Source organism: Symphalangus syndactylus, chromosome X (genome assembly GCF_028878055.3).
Source record: "Symphalangus syndactylus isolate Jambi chromosome X, NHGRI_mSymSyn1-v2.1_pri, whole genome shotgun sequence".
NCBI lineage: Eukaryota > Metazoa > Chordata > Mammalia > Primates > Hylobatidae > Symphalangus > Symphalangus syndactylus.
The window spans coordinates 80,348,811-80,367,182 of record NC_072447.2 but is presented as its reverse complement, the minus strand read 5'-3'; the positions used below and the strand labels follow the sequence as shown (position 1 = coordinate 80,367,182).

Genomic DNA, 18,372 nt, shown 5'->3' with positions numbered 1-18,372 from the left:
GTCTTGGAAAACAGTGTTTTGACTAGATACTGCAAGCCTAACCTAAAGACAAAAATAACTGTATACACACACTGTACTCTAGTTCAGGGGTTAGCAAATTACAGCCTGTGGGCTGGCCATCTGTTGTTATAAATAGAGTTTTATTGGAACACAACCATGGTGTATTTACGTATTGTCCATGGCTGCTTTCAAGGTATAACAGCAGATCTGAGTAATTGCAACAGAGGCTGTATGGTCTGCACAATCTAAAATATTCACTACCTGGTCCTCTATGAAAAAGTTTGCCAACCCCTGCTCTAGTTGATAAATTTGTCTCTCAAAGGGGTACTGGTTGGCAATTCTGAAACTATCTGTACAGTAAAGTTGACCAAATAAGTAAATATGTAGTAGATATAGTGGGTAATGAGACCTAGGTTTCTTACTGTTACACACAGGGAATGGGAAAAGCCTAGAATGAACCTTGTGATGTTGGATTGGAGAAGGTAGTATCAGTATGAAGTGTTTGTGTGTCTGTGTGTGTTTAATATAGGGATGTGTGTCTTCCTATATATGTTTTCTAACTTTGTCCACTGAGAGGGCCCAGAGGCAATGAGTACACCTAGTGTCCAAATATTGGTTTCTAAATGTCATTCTCAATGAAAGGACTCAGGGCTCCTTGGAGAAGTGGTTGATTTGACTGGGGCAGGGAGGATACAAGAGGAGCCTGGAGTATCATATGGTTCTAGCAAATAAAGAGGTACTCAGAAAAGTATGGAACATGTCAAAGGAACACAGGAACCAACTGAAAAGTGCTTCTAATGGCCAAAGCAGAAAAAATTTGAACAACAAAATAACTATCGAAGTATTGGATTATAACCCAGAGAATAAATGAAATATCCATAAGTCCATACTGATATAAATAAATAACTGAAAAATGAATAAATAGGAAAGAAGACAAATCTCCCTAATAGGAGAATGTCAGTTAATAAATGCTAAAGGAATAAAGGAAATACAAAATTGCCATTAGACAAACATGAGAATAACAATTATTTCAGGAGAAATCTACTGATGGTTGCTAAAACCAGTAGACAAAAGCTTAAGCATAAAGAGCATATTCGAATAGTCTCACAGTATCTCCCCCAAAATATTTAATAGTTACAGATGGAAAATTACAGTGGAGAAATTCAGCAGACACCACTTTAACCAAGTGATCAGGGTTAACATCACCAGTAATAGGACACATTGACATCATGTACTCTCTCATACAATGCACTGAGAAGGGCACATCACCTCTGTGGTATCCTTCCCAATTTGCATAACCGTAATCTGATCATGAGAAAACATCAAACAAAACCAAATCGAGGGACATTCTACAAAATAACTGATGAACACTCTTCAAAGTGTCAAGGTCATTAAAAACAAGGAAGGACTGAGGAACTGTCATAGATTGGAGGACACTAAGAAGACATGATGACTGAATGCAATATGGGATCCTGAATTGGGTCCTAGAACAGAAAAAAGGACAACTGATGAAATCCCAATAAGCTAAGCGCTTTGGTTAATAGTATCGTACCAAAGTTATTTTTTTTTTTTTTGAAACAAAGTCTGGCTTTGTCACTCAAGCTGGAGTGCAGTGGCACGATCTCAGCTCACTGCAACCTCTGTCTCCCAGGTTCAAGCGATTCTCCCACCTCAGCCTCTTGAATAACTGGGACTACAGTCATGTGCCACCACGCCTGGCTAATTTTTGTATTTTTTTGTAAAGACAAGGTTTCACCACATTGGCCAGGCTGGTCTCGAACTCCTGACCTCAGGTGCCTCACGCCTCAGCCTCCCAAAGTGCTGAGGTTACAGGCATGAGCCACTACACCCAGCCACCAAGGTTAATTTTTCAGTTTTGGCAAATTTCTATGGTTATATAAGATGTGAATATAACAGAATGGTGGTTGGTAGGAATACTGGGATTCTCTGTACTGTTTTTGCAACTTCTGTAAATCTAAAATTATCTCAAAATTTAAAAAATATGTGTTTTTTAAAAAAGCTTATGGAGTCTTATGACTTATGAGCTGTATGTGTCTTATGAACAGGACCACATAGATTACTAATTAGGCTGTCACAAACTTACCCTAGGTGGATAGCCATGGAGAGGATACTGTTAGGAACACTGCTTTAGTGAAGAGCCTGTCACTTTGCCTTCACTTGGAATCACATTGCTGAAATCTGTTTCTGCTGCTGGATTGATTTTTTTGGTTTTAAGCATTATTATATTATTATAGGTTTTTTTGGTTTTAAGCATTATGCCTTTATTGGTGATAGGTTGGTGGTACATATAGATGTTGCAAGGATGTATTGCTGATTAATTACATGGCCGTACCAGTGTACAAGCTGCTGACCTTTTTTCTTTGCATTCCCAGGGTCGATATGGTTGCTGTCGCTTTCTGCGAGATGGATATAAAACTCCTAAAGAGGTAGGTTTCTTTTCTCCAAAATGAATCCAAGGTAGAATGGCCACTTCTACCTGCAGCCTCATTCAGAGAAAATATTTACCTCACTGATGGTACTTACAGAGATCACTAAGTAGGATAATAATAACTGATGTTTGCTATATTTGTTGAACTTGGCTTAGCTGCCAAGTTCTCAGTTTGTAGGCCTTTCTGGATTAAGTAAAATAGAGGAAGGTGTAGTCCTTCCACCTCTTGCATTGGTTAGTTTCAGGAAAGAACTACTGATACATGGTAAAATCAGTGGATGAAAGCTTACACAGAAAATAGTATTTGCATTGTCTCAAAGTATCTCTCCCAAAATATTTAACAATTACAAAGGGAAAAATCTTTCCATCAGTAGATCTTTCTGGCCCCACATTCCACCTCTTGTAGTTGGTTAGTTCTAAACAATACTTGATTTTGCCAAGTTAAGTTCCTTTTATTCAACTAGTCAAAAGTTCGCCTTGGAAATATCAATGACAAAAATTCAGTATTATTAAAGGGATTGAACAGTCAAGATGTACCACTTTCACTGGTAATGGAAACATTGTTTAAAGCTTAGATTTGATGGTTGAGAGACATTATGGATTTTTTAAAATCATCGAGCTCAAACTCTTCTGGTCTACTTCCTCTCTTCCACTTTATTTTTTAGCCTTGAATTTGACTTCTTTCTAAGGGAAGGGCGTATGCACATGATCTGCCTTCCTGAACACCTTCTCTAAAACAATCAGTAATGAAAGCCCGTATTATAATACCTCTGAACTAAAGATGTACATCTAACCTCTGACTGATGACAGACTTTATTGTGTTTTTACTAGGATCCCAATCGTCTGTACTATGAACCAGCTGAGCTGAAGCTATTTGAAAACATTGAGTGTGAATGGCCATTGTTCTGGACATACTTTATTCTTGATGGGGTCTTCAGTGGCAATGCAGAACAGGTAATAAGCTGGGGAAAGAGTTTTCAGCAGAATGTTTTTGTTATATCTTCTTATAGCTAATAGTATACCAACCCTGTGTCCAGATGGAAGTCTTCCTAATAGGGGAGAGACAGTTGTTCCCTACAGGCTACTAGCTGAGGGCACTAAGAGTAAAAAGACCTGGATTATTTTTTTCTTCTTTTTTAAAAAATTTTGGTTTCACTCTTGACCATTGGGTGCCCAGCTATTATCACTGACTTCTTCAGTTTCTCTGTACATAATGAAAATAGTTTTTCCCCATTCATTAAAGAATATATTCCTAAAAGTATTTGAATTTCACAGATAAAGACGTATTATAAATGCAACATACAGTCAGTTCTGCTATAATGATACATATGCAATCTTTTTTTGTTGTTGTTTTTAAGACAGGGTCTCTCACTCTGTTGCCCAGACTGTAGTGCAGTGGCGTGATGATGGCTCACTGCAGCTTCGATCTCCTGGGCTCAAGCAGTCCTCCCACCTCAGCCTCCTGAGTCATTGGGACTATAGGCACATGCCACCACATTCAGCTATTTTTGCTTGTTTTTTTGTAGAGATGGGCCTCGCTGTGTTGCCCAGGCTGGTCTCAAACTTCCTGGGCTCAAGCTATCCCTCCTGCCTCAGCCTCTCAAAGTGCTGGGATTACAGGCATGAGCCACCACACCCAGGCCATATGCATTCTTTAAAAATCACCATGCTAGGCCTGGCGCAGTGGCTCACACCTGTAATCCCAGCACTTTGGGAGGCCAAGGAGGGCGGATCACAAGGTCAGGAGATCGAGACCATCCTGGTTAACATGGTGAAATGCCGTCTCTACTAAAAATACAAAAAATTCGCCGGGCCTGGTGGCGGGTGCCTGTAGTTCCAGCTACTTGGGAGGCTGAGGCAGGAGAATGGCCTGAACCCGGGAGGCGGAGCTTGCAGTGAGCTGAAATCATGCCACTGCACTCCAGCCTGGGTGACAGAGCAAAACTCTGTCTCAAAAAAAAAAAAAAAAATCACCATGCTATGCATATTTAAGAAATAAAAACTACAGGGCTTATGAGAAAATGGGGTAAGGAGTGCAGCACATAAAATGTAACACATACAAAATGATAGGAACCTAATGAAAATAATAGTATCATGGCTTTATACATGGTAAATAGTTAAGAAATACATAAATACCACAATAGTTACGGTACTTTCACCTTAAAAAAGACCCGAAGTTTGCTTGTGCAAGTGTGTACCCAAGTTTTCACCAGCTCACCCACCTGGCTCTCATGCCCACTACAGAATGTGCAAGAGGAAGAGAATGAAAGAGGGATTAAAAAGAGTGAGAGAAAACAGAGAAAAAGAGCATAAAACAGAGAGGAAAATTTTTTTAAAAGGCTGAGAGGAAACAGGTGGAAAACTGAAGAGAGGGCAAGGCATGTGGCTGCATATCCAGGGTGGCCATCAGAGGATTGCAGCTTGTAAGTTCAGTAGTGGTGAAAGGAGTGTTATCTGAAATTGGACAGAAAGTAGTAACAACAGATGTGAATAGGTACAGTTCATTGTTCTCCTGAGATGTATGCATGTGTGTTTTGTGTATTCTTACATGGCCCAGTTCAGCTAGTATATTCTCAGTATGAAATTGTGCATAACCAAACACGAAATTCATGTTATACTCAAATTTTTCCCTAATATATCGGAAGCATTGGAACAAATTTGTCTACAAAGAAAGTGTTATAGCAGAACTGACTGTATTTTTTTTTCCATCATAAATTACAGTTTTGGGTTTTTTTTTTTTACATTTTATATATTTCTAAGCTTTAGCAAATGGTTAAGCACAGAACATAAAGTTGACCATAACAGAACCTAATTTGGCAGGTAGAAATGCAGTTTTAAGACAATACATCCTCAAATCTAGAAGCTATACTTAAGATATACATAGTGGAACAAGACAGGCCTTTGGAAGCAGACTGCCATGGCTACACCCTGGACTCAACTGTGTTCTCACTCTGATCTTCCACAAATTTACAACCTCTTTGAGACAATTTCCCTGTAAAAAGGCCTTAATTACACATAGCTCCTAGGATAGTTTTTACAGTTAAATGCATTAAAGTATGCAAAACTCCTAGCATAATATTTGTCCTATAACGAGCATTTAGTAAATACTCTTTCTTTTCTATTTTCCTGGGTGAATAAGCTACTTTGCAATAGGACCTTCTTTGGCTACAACCTTCTCCTGGGTCCCCAAAGGGACTCTCTATAAGTCTTTTTTTCCTGCCTTTCTTTTATCTGCAGGTTCAAGAATATAGAGAGGCTCTTGAAGCAGTCCTCATCAAGGGCAAAAATGGAGTCCCACTTCTGCCGGAGCTGTACAGTGTTCCTCCTAACAGGGTGAGTCAGACAGTGCCATAACATGTAGCTGATAGAGAAGAGGAGCAGTACCTTGATCAGACTACCTCATTTGAGTCAAATAATTTTTAATCTTATTTTGTTGTTCTGAAAGCTTGTCTTTAGGTACAGGAGAACATAAGTATGATTTTATTCCTTCAAAAATAAAATTTTAAAGCAGTCTCAATGATGGTACTGTTGCACAGTGAGACAAGGACAAGACCAAACCTTAATCTTGAGAATGATGTAGAGATCACTAGGAAAAACTAGGATGATGTTCTGTGTGGACTCTCAAGATTTGGTATTCTCTATTTTTAGGCTAGTAATCCCAGATTGTTTTAATAGATCAGGCTTGGAAAATGAATATGTCTTGTTTTCAGACTGTCATTTGCTCAAAATGCCAGTCGGGTGTAACATTGTTCCTCTTCTCCACTGCAAAAGAGCATTAGACATGGAAGAGAATAGTCTTCCATTCCGGTGAGAATGAGTAGAATAAGCTCCCAGCAACATAAGCAGCACCACCTGAGAGCTTGTTAGAACTAGATTTCAGGCCCTACCTCATACCCACTCAATCAGAATCTGCATTTTAACAAGATCCTCAGGTGATCTGTATGCACATCACAGTTGGGGAGCACTGCCCTAGATTATAGTGATAGTGCTTCACTTTTCAGTACATTGCATATGTAGCTATATAGGGTATAAATTACAATCCAGTCCACCTTTTTATTATCCAGTATCTTAAACCTTCTATTATTCCTCATCTGGCCTCTTCATCTTTTCTTTTAGGTCGATGAAGAATATCAGAATCCTCACACTGTGGACCGAGTCCCCATGGGGAAATTGCCTCACATGTGGGGTCAGTCTCTATACATTTTAGGAAGCTTGATGGCAGAGGTAAGAGAAATCTTCAAGGCTGTCCCACTTTTTTCTGCATTGTCACCATAATAATCAGATTTTTAAGTAGCTCATTAAATCTGAAGGATGTCTTCTGCCTTTTGCACTTTGCCTTAATTATAGTTTTCCTCCAGGTCTTCAGAGTAGGGAGCATGGCCAACCCTCACAAAAAGCTCTTGCTGCCTGGCAACCATGTCCCTCATGCTGCCCAGGGCTCCCTACTTTGGCACTGTATTCGGAGCTGCTCAGGCCCCAGATCTATCCCTTTCAAAACTTCCCTCAGTGCCCTGCCTGGTGACTAACAGATGCATTTGTGCTTAGCTAGTTAATTACTGATAATGGATTAAGTGCTAATGTTTCCAAGCAACATAATGTTTCATTCTTTAACTGATATTTTTAGGTGCCATGATAAGTGACTAGGAACATTATGGCTTTTTTTTCTTTGCTTGGGTTTTTATGTTTGTTTGTATTTTGCTAGGGGCTCTCTAAATGTTCCTTATATCAGATTCTGTTGAGATTGCCCTTAATGAGGCATTTGGGAGTTTCTGACTTTGTGTCCACCTTCTTTGTGACATTTTGAGCCTGCACAGAGGCATTCTGTTTCTCAGAAGTTTTTCATATCATCTGGCAAGTCTACTTCCCCACTCTATGTTATTTTGATAAGATATAACCCAGGCTCCTAGAGGATCAAGAGTGGGACTTAACTATCCTATCTGAGTCAGACTCTTTGACCTATTTATGTATAACCACTGATTTTTGCAGCTGTTTTGTTTATTTTCCTTGTGTGGCTGTGGCCATGGCTGTTTGATTACTCTTAGTCGACATTACTAAATGAATCTAGCAAAAGTGGGCAGAATGGTTTGTTTAAATAATCCTTACCTGGTGACTTTCTCATTCAATTAAAATAAAGTAAATGCATTGATAAAAAGAATACCACAGTGATTGGTATTCTTTTTTTTTCTTTTTTTAAAATTTATTTTATTTTATTTTACTTTTTGAGACAGAGTTGCACTCTTGTTGCCCAGGCTGGAGCGCAATGGCGCGATCTCGGCTCACCACAACCTCCGCCTCCCGGGTTCAAATGATTCTCCTGCCTCGGCTTCCCAAGTAGCTAGGATTACAGGCATGCACCACCATGCCTGGCTAATTTTGTATTTTTAGTAGAGATGGGGTTTCTCCATGTTGGTCAGGCTGATCTCGAGGTGATCCACCCGCCTCAGCGTCCCAAAGTTCTGAAATTACAGGCATGAGCCACCGCGCCCGGCCAGTGATTTGTATTCTTAAGGAAAAAATAGGTGAGTTCATCCCATTTCATAAAGGGCAGAAACTCAAGTCAAAAGATTTCTGATGTGCAGAAGGTATAGTAGATACATGAACAAATGAGAATACAGCAGGACTAATGGCTTAAATTACTGATAAGTTCTGTGATCTAATCATCTAATCATATGTATATCCAGAGAAGATAGAGGAATAACCAAAAAACTTTCTGTTTATTTATAATTTATACCCAGCTGGGTGCAGTGGCTCATGCTTATAATCCCACCACTTTAGGAGGCCAAAGAGGGAGGATTGCTTGAGTCCAGGAGTTTGAGATCAGCCTGGGCAACATAAGCGAGACCTTGTCTCCATGAATAAACTAATTAGCCAGGCATGGTGGCACACGCCTGTGGTCCTAGCTACTTGTGAGGCTGAGGTGGGAGGATTATTTGAGCCCAGGAGGTTGAAGCTGCAGTGAGCCATGATTGCACTACTGTACTCCAGCGTGGGTGACAGAGAAAGACCCTGTCTCAAAAAAAAAAACAAATTATACCCTACATATTTATACCCTACCTAAAAAAGGATTTGTGGCAGCCAATAGAAATTAACTCTGGATAAATGAATTTTGGTGTGAATTTGGGAGTTCAAACATTTTCATACAGTGAAGGCATTTGTTTCCTTTCTACACCTGTCTCTTGAATGTGATGGTGCAAGGTTATGGGCATAGGGATGTTGTTTTCCCTCAAATATTAGTTTTTCTTTTGAGACTTAATAATCTGTCTTTTTATGGTTTTTCTTTAGGGATTTTTAGCCCCTGGAGAAATTGATCCCCTGAATCGCAGGTTTTCTACTGTACCAAAGCCAGATGTTGTGGTTCAAGGTATGTATTCTTATTCCCAGTGGAAGAAACTTTATATTAAAGGTCTGATTATGGGCAGAGATCTTTAGGCTAGTAAATTATGACTTTATTCTATATCTTTCACTTTATTAGGCTTCAAAAAGTAAACAATGAACTTGGTTCGGTTTGGTTTCAAAATGCTGGTTATCTTAATAATAAACAAATGAATGATGTTCTATGTCAGATGACTCCAAAATATTATTTGACACTCAACCACTCCTTATATCTGGAAATTATTTTCTTTTCATTGTCATAACATTTTAGCCTCCTGGTTATCTCTGCTTTTTCTCTGACCACTCCTTCTGTGCTATTTCTACTGTACTTCTTTCTTTGTATATCCTTCTAATGGTTCTGCACTTAGTATTTTTTTTTTTTTTTTGAGACGGAGTCTCTTTTTTTTTTTTATTAATTTTTTTTGCACACAAAAACAATAAACATTTTCTAAAAATACATACAAACAAAAAGATGCATATCAAACATATTAGGAAGGTTGCACATGGGAAGTCGGGGAATAGAAATGGGGGGTGGGAGTTAAAATAAATGAGAGAGGGACTTTATATGGATCAGTGATAATAACTCAATCCTCTATTTGACAAAGAAGAGGGAGAAGGAAGAGGAAGAAAAAGAAAGTGGGATAAAGGATCAGAAAGGGAGGAAAATAGAAAAAATTAGAGTATGACTCCAGGGTAGACCTGTTTTGTTGTCACTGAGTTGGTTGGTTGGTTTGTCTGTTGTATTTTTCATGTTTCGCCAAGTTGGCCAGACTGGTCTCGAACTCCTAGCCCGAAGTGATCAACCCGCCTCGCCCCCCAGAGTGCCGGGACCACAGGCGTGAGCCACCACGTCCAGCCCCCACATTGCTTCTGGCCTCCGTGGTAGACCTCCCAGACGGAGCGGCCGGGCAGAGGCGCTCCTCACTTCTTCCCAGACACGGGGCGGCCGGGCAGAGGCGCTCCTCACTTCCCAGACGGGGCGGCCAGGCAGAGACGCTCCTCACTTCCCAGACGGGGCGGCCAGGCAGAGACGCTCCTCACTTCTTCCCAGACGATAGGTGGCCGGGCAGAGGCGCTCCTCACTTCCCAGACGATGGGTGGCCGGGCAGAGGCGCTCCTCACTTCCCAAAAGATGGGTGGCCGGGCAGAGGCGCTCCTCACTTCCCAGACGGGGCGGCTGGGCAGGGGCGCTCCTCACTTCCCAGACAGGGCGGCCGGGCCGAGGCGCTACTCACTTCCCAGACGATGGGTGGCCGGGCAGAGGCGCTCCTCACTTCCCAGATGGGGCGGCCGGGCAGAGGCGCTCCTCACTTCTTCCCGGAGGGGGCGGCCGGGCAGAGGCGCTCCTCACTTCTTCCCGGACAGGGCGGCCGGGCAGAGGCGCTCCTCACTTCTTCCCGGACGGGGCGGCCAGGCAGAGGCGCTCCTCAGTTCTTCCCGGACGGGGCGCCCGGGCAGAGGCGCTCCTCTCTTCTTCCCGGACGGGGCGGCCGGGCAGAGGCGCTCCTCACTTCCCAGACGGGGCGGCCGAGACGGAGTCTCTTTCTGTCACCCAGGCTGGAGTGCAGTGGCGCAATCTCGGCTCACTGCAACCTCCACCTCCTGGGTTCAAGCAATTCTCCTGCCTCAGCCTCCTGAGTATCCGGGATCACAGTCGCGCACCACCACGCCTAGCTAATTTTTGTATTTTTAGTAGAGACGGGGTTTCACCATGTTGGTCAGGCTGGTCTCGAACTCCTGACCTCATGATCTGCCCGTCTCGGCCTCCCAAAGTGCTGGGATTACAGGTGTGAGCCACTGCGCCTGGCTGCACTTAGTCTTATACTCTTGTCTTTCTGTATTTACACTCTGTATTAGTTAGCTAAGCCTGCCTCCTTCATAGTAAATTTGCTTCCATGGCCCCAACTATTACCTCTTTGGAGAATACTCCAAACCTTTGTTTTTATTCCTAACAATCTACTTAAATTTGGGACATCTACTTTCTGCAGAACTCTAGGCTGAGTTCTATAAACATGTTAAGAATTCTAGTCCCAATATCTATAAAACTTCTGTGCCATTTACACTTCAAACACAAAACTGACCTCTTTTGTCTCCATCCCATCCTTTTCCTCTCCTAAGAAATGCAAATCGTTCTACCTTCCTTATTTCTCTCAATGATATCACCATTATTCTAGTCTCTTAGTGTAGAAGACTTGAAGTAATTTTTTACTCTCTAACATCACAATCCAATGTGGTGTTGTGAAACTCCTTTGAGATGTCTCCAATCACTTGACTTTGGGGTTGGTTCTATATGGAAAATAATCTCGTGTGTTTTCTAAATTTTCTTATACTTGACATCCCATGTGGTCATAGAGGTAGTTCTTGCTTATCAATGTATATAGCAACCATTATATAAAAGTCATTACTCTTCCCTTCCCATGAGAGATCTTGTTCTCCTTTGAGGTTTATTCCACCTGTCTATGTTGATCTCCTGGTTGCTCTAATTCATTCTTTGAAGACTTTGAGGCTTGGCTACAGCCTTCCTCTTCCTCTCCAAATCCTGCCATAGAACTAGATTTTAGCATTCACATCAGTGCAGTCTAACACTTCAGTCTCAAAGTTCTGGATATCCATAACTCTAGTGACCTTTCCTTCTACCTATACTTTTAGCCATCCACTCAAAGGACCAAACTTTAAGGCTCTTTCACTTCATGTATCTGAAATTCCAATATTCTACTCTGTGATCATAGTCATAACATTGTTTCAACTTTCTTTTTTTTTTTTTTTTGAGACAGAGTCTTGGCTCTGTCCCCCAGGCTGGAGTGCAGTGGCGCGATCTCGGCTCACTGCAAGCCTGACTCCCAGGTTCACGCCATTCTCCTGCCTCAGCCTCCCGAGTAGCTGGGACTACAGGCGCCCGCCAACACGCTGGGCTAATTTTTTGTATTTTTAGTAGAGACGGGGTTTCACCGTGTTAGCCAGGATGGTCTCGATCTCCTGACCTCGTGATCCGCCCGCCTCGGCCTCCCAAAGTGCTGGGATTACAGGCGTGAGCCACCGCGCCCGGCCTCAACTTTCTTTTTCTTCCCATTACCCTTGTTTCTATTTTCCCCTAGTTTACCCTTTTCTACCTCATGGTTGTTCATCTAAATCTCCCAGTCACCAATGCACCATACTTTCTATTACACCCACTCAAAAAATCACAGCCCCAGGTCAGTGTCACAGTCTGCATTTTCTGATCCTATACCTGGCCTGCTAAAAAGCTATTGGGGAATAAAAAGACACAAATGAGCAGAGTGGTGGCACTGGAAATCATGGTCTCCAACTCAGCTAGGTTTACAGTGCCTCCTGTTCATCCTTGTTCTTATTAGTCAACATTTTCATACTTCTCAACCACTGTTCCACACCTTCTCTGTTTTCAATCCCCACCTCTTTTTTTCAGGCTAATTCTCGGCCTGCTGCTTCATGCCTGATAATATTCTGATCTTTGTCAGTGTCTCAGCCCTCCCCACCACTACAGTCTTACTTACCCTTGCCTCATTTTCTACAATCTCAGAAAAAGGGTTTCTTCTCCTATTCAAGGACAAGTCTTCCTTCTGATGTTTGATCATTATCTTCTTCCTTAGCCTTCTCTAGAAACTTACTCTTTCCTGGAATCCTCAAACTCTCCCATTCTGTTGGTTCTATTTTCTTTAGTCTACTGACATGTTCATCTCCCTCTACACTATATAGCTTCTTTCTTTCTCATCCAAACTTCCACTTTTTTATCTTCCCTTTATTCTGCAGTATTTTATAGTCTGGCTTACTACTATGAAAATGGTCTTGCTTAAGTTACCAGTGACCTTTGTATTGCCAAATTTGGTAGGTACTTTTTAATCTGTATCTTACTGGAGTATTTAATCTGTATCTCATGTCTTCTATGATGCCATACTCTCTTGAATCTCCTTTAACCTAGATTAAGCACATTTCTTACTCATTCTGGTCTTCCTCTTCTTCTTTGCCCCCTAACTATCGGTATTTCTGAGAATTCTGTCCTTAGCCCACTGCTCTTGCTTCTATAAATATTTCTTTCTGTTCCTCAGCCTCCTCCTATTCCAACCTTTTCCCTTTTCCCTTTTCCCTCTTTCCACCTTCTTACTTCTTCCTTCACTCTCAGAAGATGATCTCACCTCCTATACCATAGAGGAAATACAAGCCATGATGTAAGAACTCCTCCACTTCACCCCCGGCTTTTCTTCATTTGCCCATGTCTTTTATGTTGGCATTTTCCAAGGTTATATTCTAAGTCCGCTTCTCCTTTTCTCTATATATTCTCCTTGACCCATCTCATCTCTTTCTATGCTAATGACTCCTGAATCTGTATCAGCTTCCTTTAAGGTAGCCTCACTTGGGTGTCTCACTTGCACTGTAAATTTATTCAACATGTCTAAAATTATTCAGCTATACCCTCCTAGTACTACATCACCCATACCTGCTTTTCCTCCTATATGCCTGTGTCATTAAATGACACACCATCCTCCTAGTTACACAAGTAAATACCTAGGGAATCCTTGATATTTTCCTCTCTCTCATCTCCTACATTCAACATTTAACAAGTTCTGGCTGCTTTATTTCCTAAATAATTCTGAGATCCATCCAGTTTTTTTGAGATGGAGTCTCGCTCTGTCGCCCAGGCTGGAGTGCAGTGGCGCGATCTTGGCTCACTGCAAGCTCTGCCTCCCGGGTTCACGCCATTCTCCTGCCTCAGCCTCCTGAGTAGCTGGGACTACAGGCGCCTGCCAACACGCCTGGCTAATTTTTCTGTATTTTTAATAGAGACGGGGTTTCACCGTGTTAGCCAGGATGGTCTCAATCTCCTGACCACGTGATCCACCCGCCTCGGCCTCCCAAAGTGCTGGGATTACAGGCTTGAGCCACCACGCCCGGCCTCATCCAGTTTTTCCAGTACCAATATCTTGATCCTAATAGAGGTAGTCAACATCTCTTCCTTGCATTACTGTAGTAACTTTTTTTTTTTTTTTTTGAGATGGAGTCACTCTGTCACCTAGGCTGGAGTGCAGTGGCGCAATCTGAGCTCACTGCAACCTCTGCCTCCTGGGTTCAAGCAATCCTCCTGCCTCAGCCTCTGGAGCAGCTGGGATTACAGGCATGCACTTCCACACCCAGCTAATTTTTTTTTACTTTTAGTAGAAGCGGGGTTTCACCATGTTGGCCAGGCTGGTCTCGAACTCCTGACTTCAGGTGATCCACCCACCTCTGCCTCCCAAAGTGCTGGGATTACAGGCGTAAGCCACAGCACCCGGCCTTGTAGTAACTTTTTAGCTGGTCTCTCTGTCTTCACTACAGTCTATCAGTTTATTCTCTATCAATCTGAATGTACTATTTTTAAGGTACAGGTATTAATGTGGTATTCCTCTGATTATACCTCTACAAGCGCTTCCCATTGGCAGTCTCCTTAATATGACTTACAAGGCCCTTTAGATCTAGCCCCTGACCCCACCTCCAGCTTCATTTTTTATCACTGCCCTTTTAATACTACATGTTCCTGTTATAAAGGGCTTTTTATAATTCCTAGCTCTGCCTTGTTTTCTGTTCCCTTGAGCCTTTGCCCATGCTATTTATTCTGTCTGGTACAATTTCTTCCTTACCTTTACCATATCCTGTTGCAGGTTAACTTCAATTCAGGCCTCTAGCAGGACTCTATAGCCATCTCATTTTTTCCATGTAGGGATCATGTCCTTAACATATGGCAGTGCCTAGCACATAAGAGGCACTAAATAATAATTTTCTAAATATTTTATAAAACAAAAAAATGAGTTGCTTGCGTTGAAGGTACTCCTGGGGCCCCAGAGTATTGTTCACTTGACTGTCCTTCAGTCCCCTCTACTCTTACAACCAATTCCCCTGAAGAATCCTGAGGCTCAGTAGAAAGCAGTTTGGAAAGCGTGGCCCAAAGATGAAATACAAAATCCTTCAAGTGATGCATATGCCCTTCACGATGCTCTAACCCCTGTCTATCTTTCCAGATCCGTTTCTTTTGCCACTCTGCAAGGTATATTAATGCTACTGCAATATTGAAGTGTATGTGGTTCTTCCCAGCTCCCTCTATACATGCAGCCATGCTGTTTTTCATCTCTGTGCTTGATAAGTTCTTTCTGGACCCTATTCCTAGAATGGCTATATCCTTCCTAATCCCTTGTTTCTCCTAGCTCACTTATTCATTATTTCAAGCTCAGTTTAGGCATCAACTCTTTTCGGAAGCCTTTCCTGGTACCACTCCTTCCAACCCCACACTACCTAGGTGTCACTCCTGGATGGTCTCATAAAGTTTTGTGCACTTATCTCTATTTACCTAGCAGGTCATTTTACAATCCATGTGTATGCCACTTCTGTTACACTGTGAGCTCCTTGAGGGAAAGACTAATTTATCCATTTCTGTATCCCTAGTGACTAGCATAGCACCTCATCCATTGAGGTACTTAATAAATGTTTACTAATGAATGAATGAATTGCCATATATTTTTTCCTGGACTGTCCTCAGCCCCCTATCATTCTTCCCCTGCACATTTTTCCTTGAAGAATCTCTTTTATGTTCATGTTTTCAGTTAGAAGTAATCAAGATGGTGTTATGTCCAGGGGACTCTGTGATCGACGTATCCTGCTATCCTGGCCCAGACAACAGCAGCCCATTAGCAAGAGGTTCCCAAGATAGAAAAATACACAAAGGATAATGGCAAAGGAAGGCAAAGTAGCACTTTGTTAACTAAGCCTTTGCTTCAAAAACTCAATGTAGAAAATAATGGTAAGCTAGAATGAACCAAGCAGTGCATTCTTTTTCCTGTGAACAATCCATCACATCTACCAGCACTAGAGGAGCAGGAGTAGAGGGCACATTTGCCACTGGTGCTTAGTGTCAAGACAGCTAAAGCCTCAGTTGGATTACTGGCCCCCAGTCAGGTGTCTGTTCCATACAGGGAAAGTGAAAAGAAGAATCAGGAAGCTGGCCTAGCCTCCTCTCTTGTAGTTGGGCTTCCTACTTCAGTGACATGAGTATAAGAGGAAGAAAAGGGAGCTGTCCAGGCTTGGCAGGCTCTGAATCTAGAGAAGTATCATCCCCCATCTCTCCCCAGCACCCCCTACCTGCCGCCTAAAAAACATACAATTTCAACTATAATACCTTCTATATGTTGATGACTCAAATTTTTATCCCCAATTCACCATGCCTTCTATCATTCTCTAGCTATAGGCAACTCTTGTCATTAGGGTGTTCTTTATTACCCCCACATACCTGGCTCTGACCTTAGGTTTACTGATACAAAAGAACTCGGGGAATCAGTTTTTACCAAAGCTGTTCCAAACCTCATGATGGATTTTTCCCCCATTTAAACATGGAATCTTAGATATAAAGAGAGTGTGGTATTCTCTAGGAGCACATAAGTATTTAGCCAAAAAGCAAAATCTAATGCTCTAGTCTTGAGATCTTTTACTTTTCCTTTTAGATAATATTAAGTATTTAGCATGATACTTATTTTATCAAAGTTCTTCAATAACTGTTCATTTCCTCCCATTTCCTTTTTTTCTCTTCAAAAGAAATTATATAACTTGAGAGATTGTTAAGTTGCTATTGAAATAAAATTTTCTGTTGACCTCATCTTCTTTGTCTCCTCTAGTCTCCATTCTAGCTGAAACAGAAGAAATCAAGGCCATTTTGAAGGACAAGGGAATTTACGTGGAGACCATTGCTGAGGTATACCCCATCAGAGTACAACCAGCTCGTATTCTCAGCCACATTTATTCCAGCCTAGGTAAGGAGATTGGCCAGCCTGCTAGAATCAAAGCAGTATTCAATACAGGCTGGTTTCCATCCTTTTTTTCTTCTTCATGATTGTGTATTGCTTTATTAAGCTGGATCTGAGAAGGAATTTAGAGTCTCTAGAATCCAAGTTTCTTACCTTCTCTATTCTGAGCAGGTCTGATAATTTTAGGTGTGTTTTATGAACCCTTTGGGTACGTGAGGCATGACTATTATCAGCCAATATTGTATCTTTATTCCAAGTGTGTGCTTAAATAACATGTTCTCTCCTTTCTTGGAACCTATACCTCTCTTTCAAATACTTGCTTATTTTATATGGAATGATAGCCAAGGAACTTATTTTTAGGTCTTTTATACTTTGTCATTTAATGAACTAGTTGATAATATAAAAGATTCCTTAATATAATACTTATTTTTAATTAGTACTTATTTTTTAATTAATTCACATATTAAACTTAGTGAGAGATTTTTTGCATTAGACAAATTACTATATTGTTATCTAAAAGAAATTCTAAACTACTCTTGTGGAAGACTGAATAATGACTCCCCAAAGATATCCAAGTCCTAATTCCTGGAACCTATAAACCTTACCTTATATGGCCAAATGGACTCATTTGAGATAGGAAGATGATCCTGGATTACCCAGGTGGTCCCTAAATGTAATCACAAGTGTCCTTATAAAAGGAATCAGAGGAAGACCAGACTATAAAAGTAGGAGATGTGACAACAGGAGCAAGAGATTAGAGTGAGAAGGCTATGAGCCAAGGAATGCCCACATCATCTAGAAGCTGGAAGAGGCAAGGAATAGATTCTTCCCTGGAGCCTCCAGAAGGAATCAACCCTGCTGACACTTTCGTTTTGATTTTAGTCCCATAATGCTCATTTTGGACTCATGATGCCAAGAACTGTAGAAGTATAAATCTGTGTTGTTTTAAGCCACCAAGTTTGTGGTAGTTTGTTATAGAACCAATAGAAAAGTAATACAATCTTAAACCACAAGGGAGTAGATTTGTAAAAGATTGGATCTTAGATAGTGGGTTGCCACTTACAAACCCAGAAGTTAGTTTGTATATGTGTGCATGTGTGTGTGTGTGTGTGTGTATGTATACTTTTTTATCACTCAAGAATGGTATGTTAGTAAGGCAAGTATTCCCAGCTTAAAACCAGCCTCCTTCCCTTTTCTCTGGCACTTAACTCCAGTCACTTGATTTCTTTGTCTAAATTGAGAGGGAATCAACCAAAGAGGAAAGGATCAAGAGTCAGAGCTGACTTTTGTCTGTCTCTAGGAACGTATATTTAATGCCAACAAGGCTTGAACTCCTTGCATTCCGGAGCTATTAAGATGGCATCTGGCTTTAGGAGTATGTGGATTTCTTTCTTCCATCCTAGCTATGATGTAGGAATGTCCCTTTCCTAAAAATTCATATATAATGTGATTAGAATTTTCTAAAGAAACTTTGCTTTAAAAAGATAATGAAGAACTAAAATATATACACTAACAAATTTATTGAATATGTCTCAGATCCTAATAAATTTCTAAAATCTAGCCACAAATTAGTTTGAATATTATAAAATACTCCTGGTTCCCTCTATTTACTCAACCCTAGCTGAGGTAAATACCAAGTCAAGGCTCTGAAACTTCTGAGGCTGATTTGGGTGGATGCTTTGCTAGGTAGGATACATACCTCACCCCTTCCCAGAACCTGCTTCCTGTTTTTATTTTTTTGGCCATTCCCTGTAGCCCCAGACCTATAATGCA

The 18,372-nt window shown here is 41.3% G+C and overlaps 1 protein-coding gene across 6 annotated transcripts in view; it reads left to right on the top strand.

The window, feature by feature from the left end:
- Nucleotides 1-18,372, top strand: part of PHKA1 (phosphorylase kinase regulatory subunit alpha 1) — a 139,400-nt gene that overhangs the window by 51,493 nt on the left and 69,535 nt on the right. For all 6 annotated transcript variants that reach the window (XM_055268708.2, XM_063634348.1, XM_055268710.2 and 3 more), the window contains exons 9-14: nucleotides 2,394-2,447; nucleotides 3,281-3,403; nucleotides 5,687-5,782; nucleotides 6,566-6,673; nucleotides 8,732-8,810; nucleotides 16,471-16,605. In XM_055268708.2, coding sequence (XP_055124683.1) covers nucleotides 2,394-2,447; nucleotides 3,281-3,403; nucleotides 5,687-5,782; nucleotides 6,566-6,673; nucleotides 8,732-8,810; nucleotides 16,471-16,605 — 595 coding nt within the window. The remainder of the gene's footprint in view (nucleotides 1-2,393; nucleotides 2,448-3,280; nucleotides 3,404-5,686; nucleotides 5,783-6,565; nucleotides 6,674-8,731; nucleotides 8,811-16,470; nucleotides 16,606-18,372) is intronic.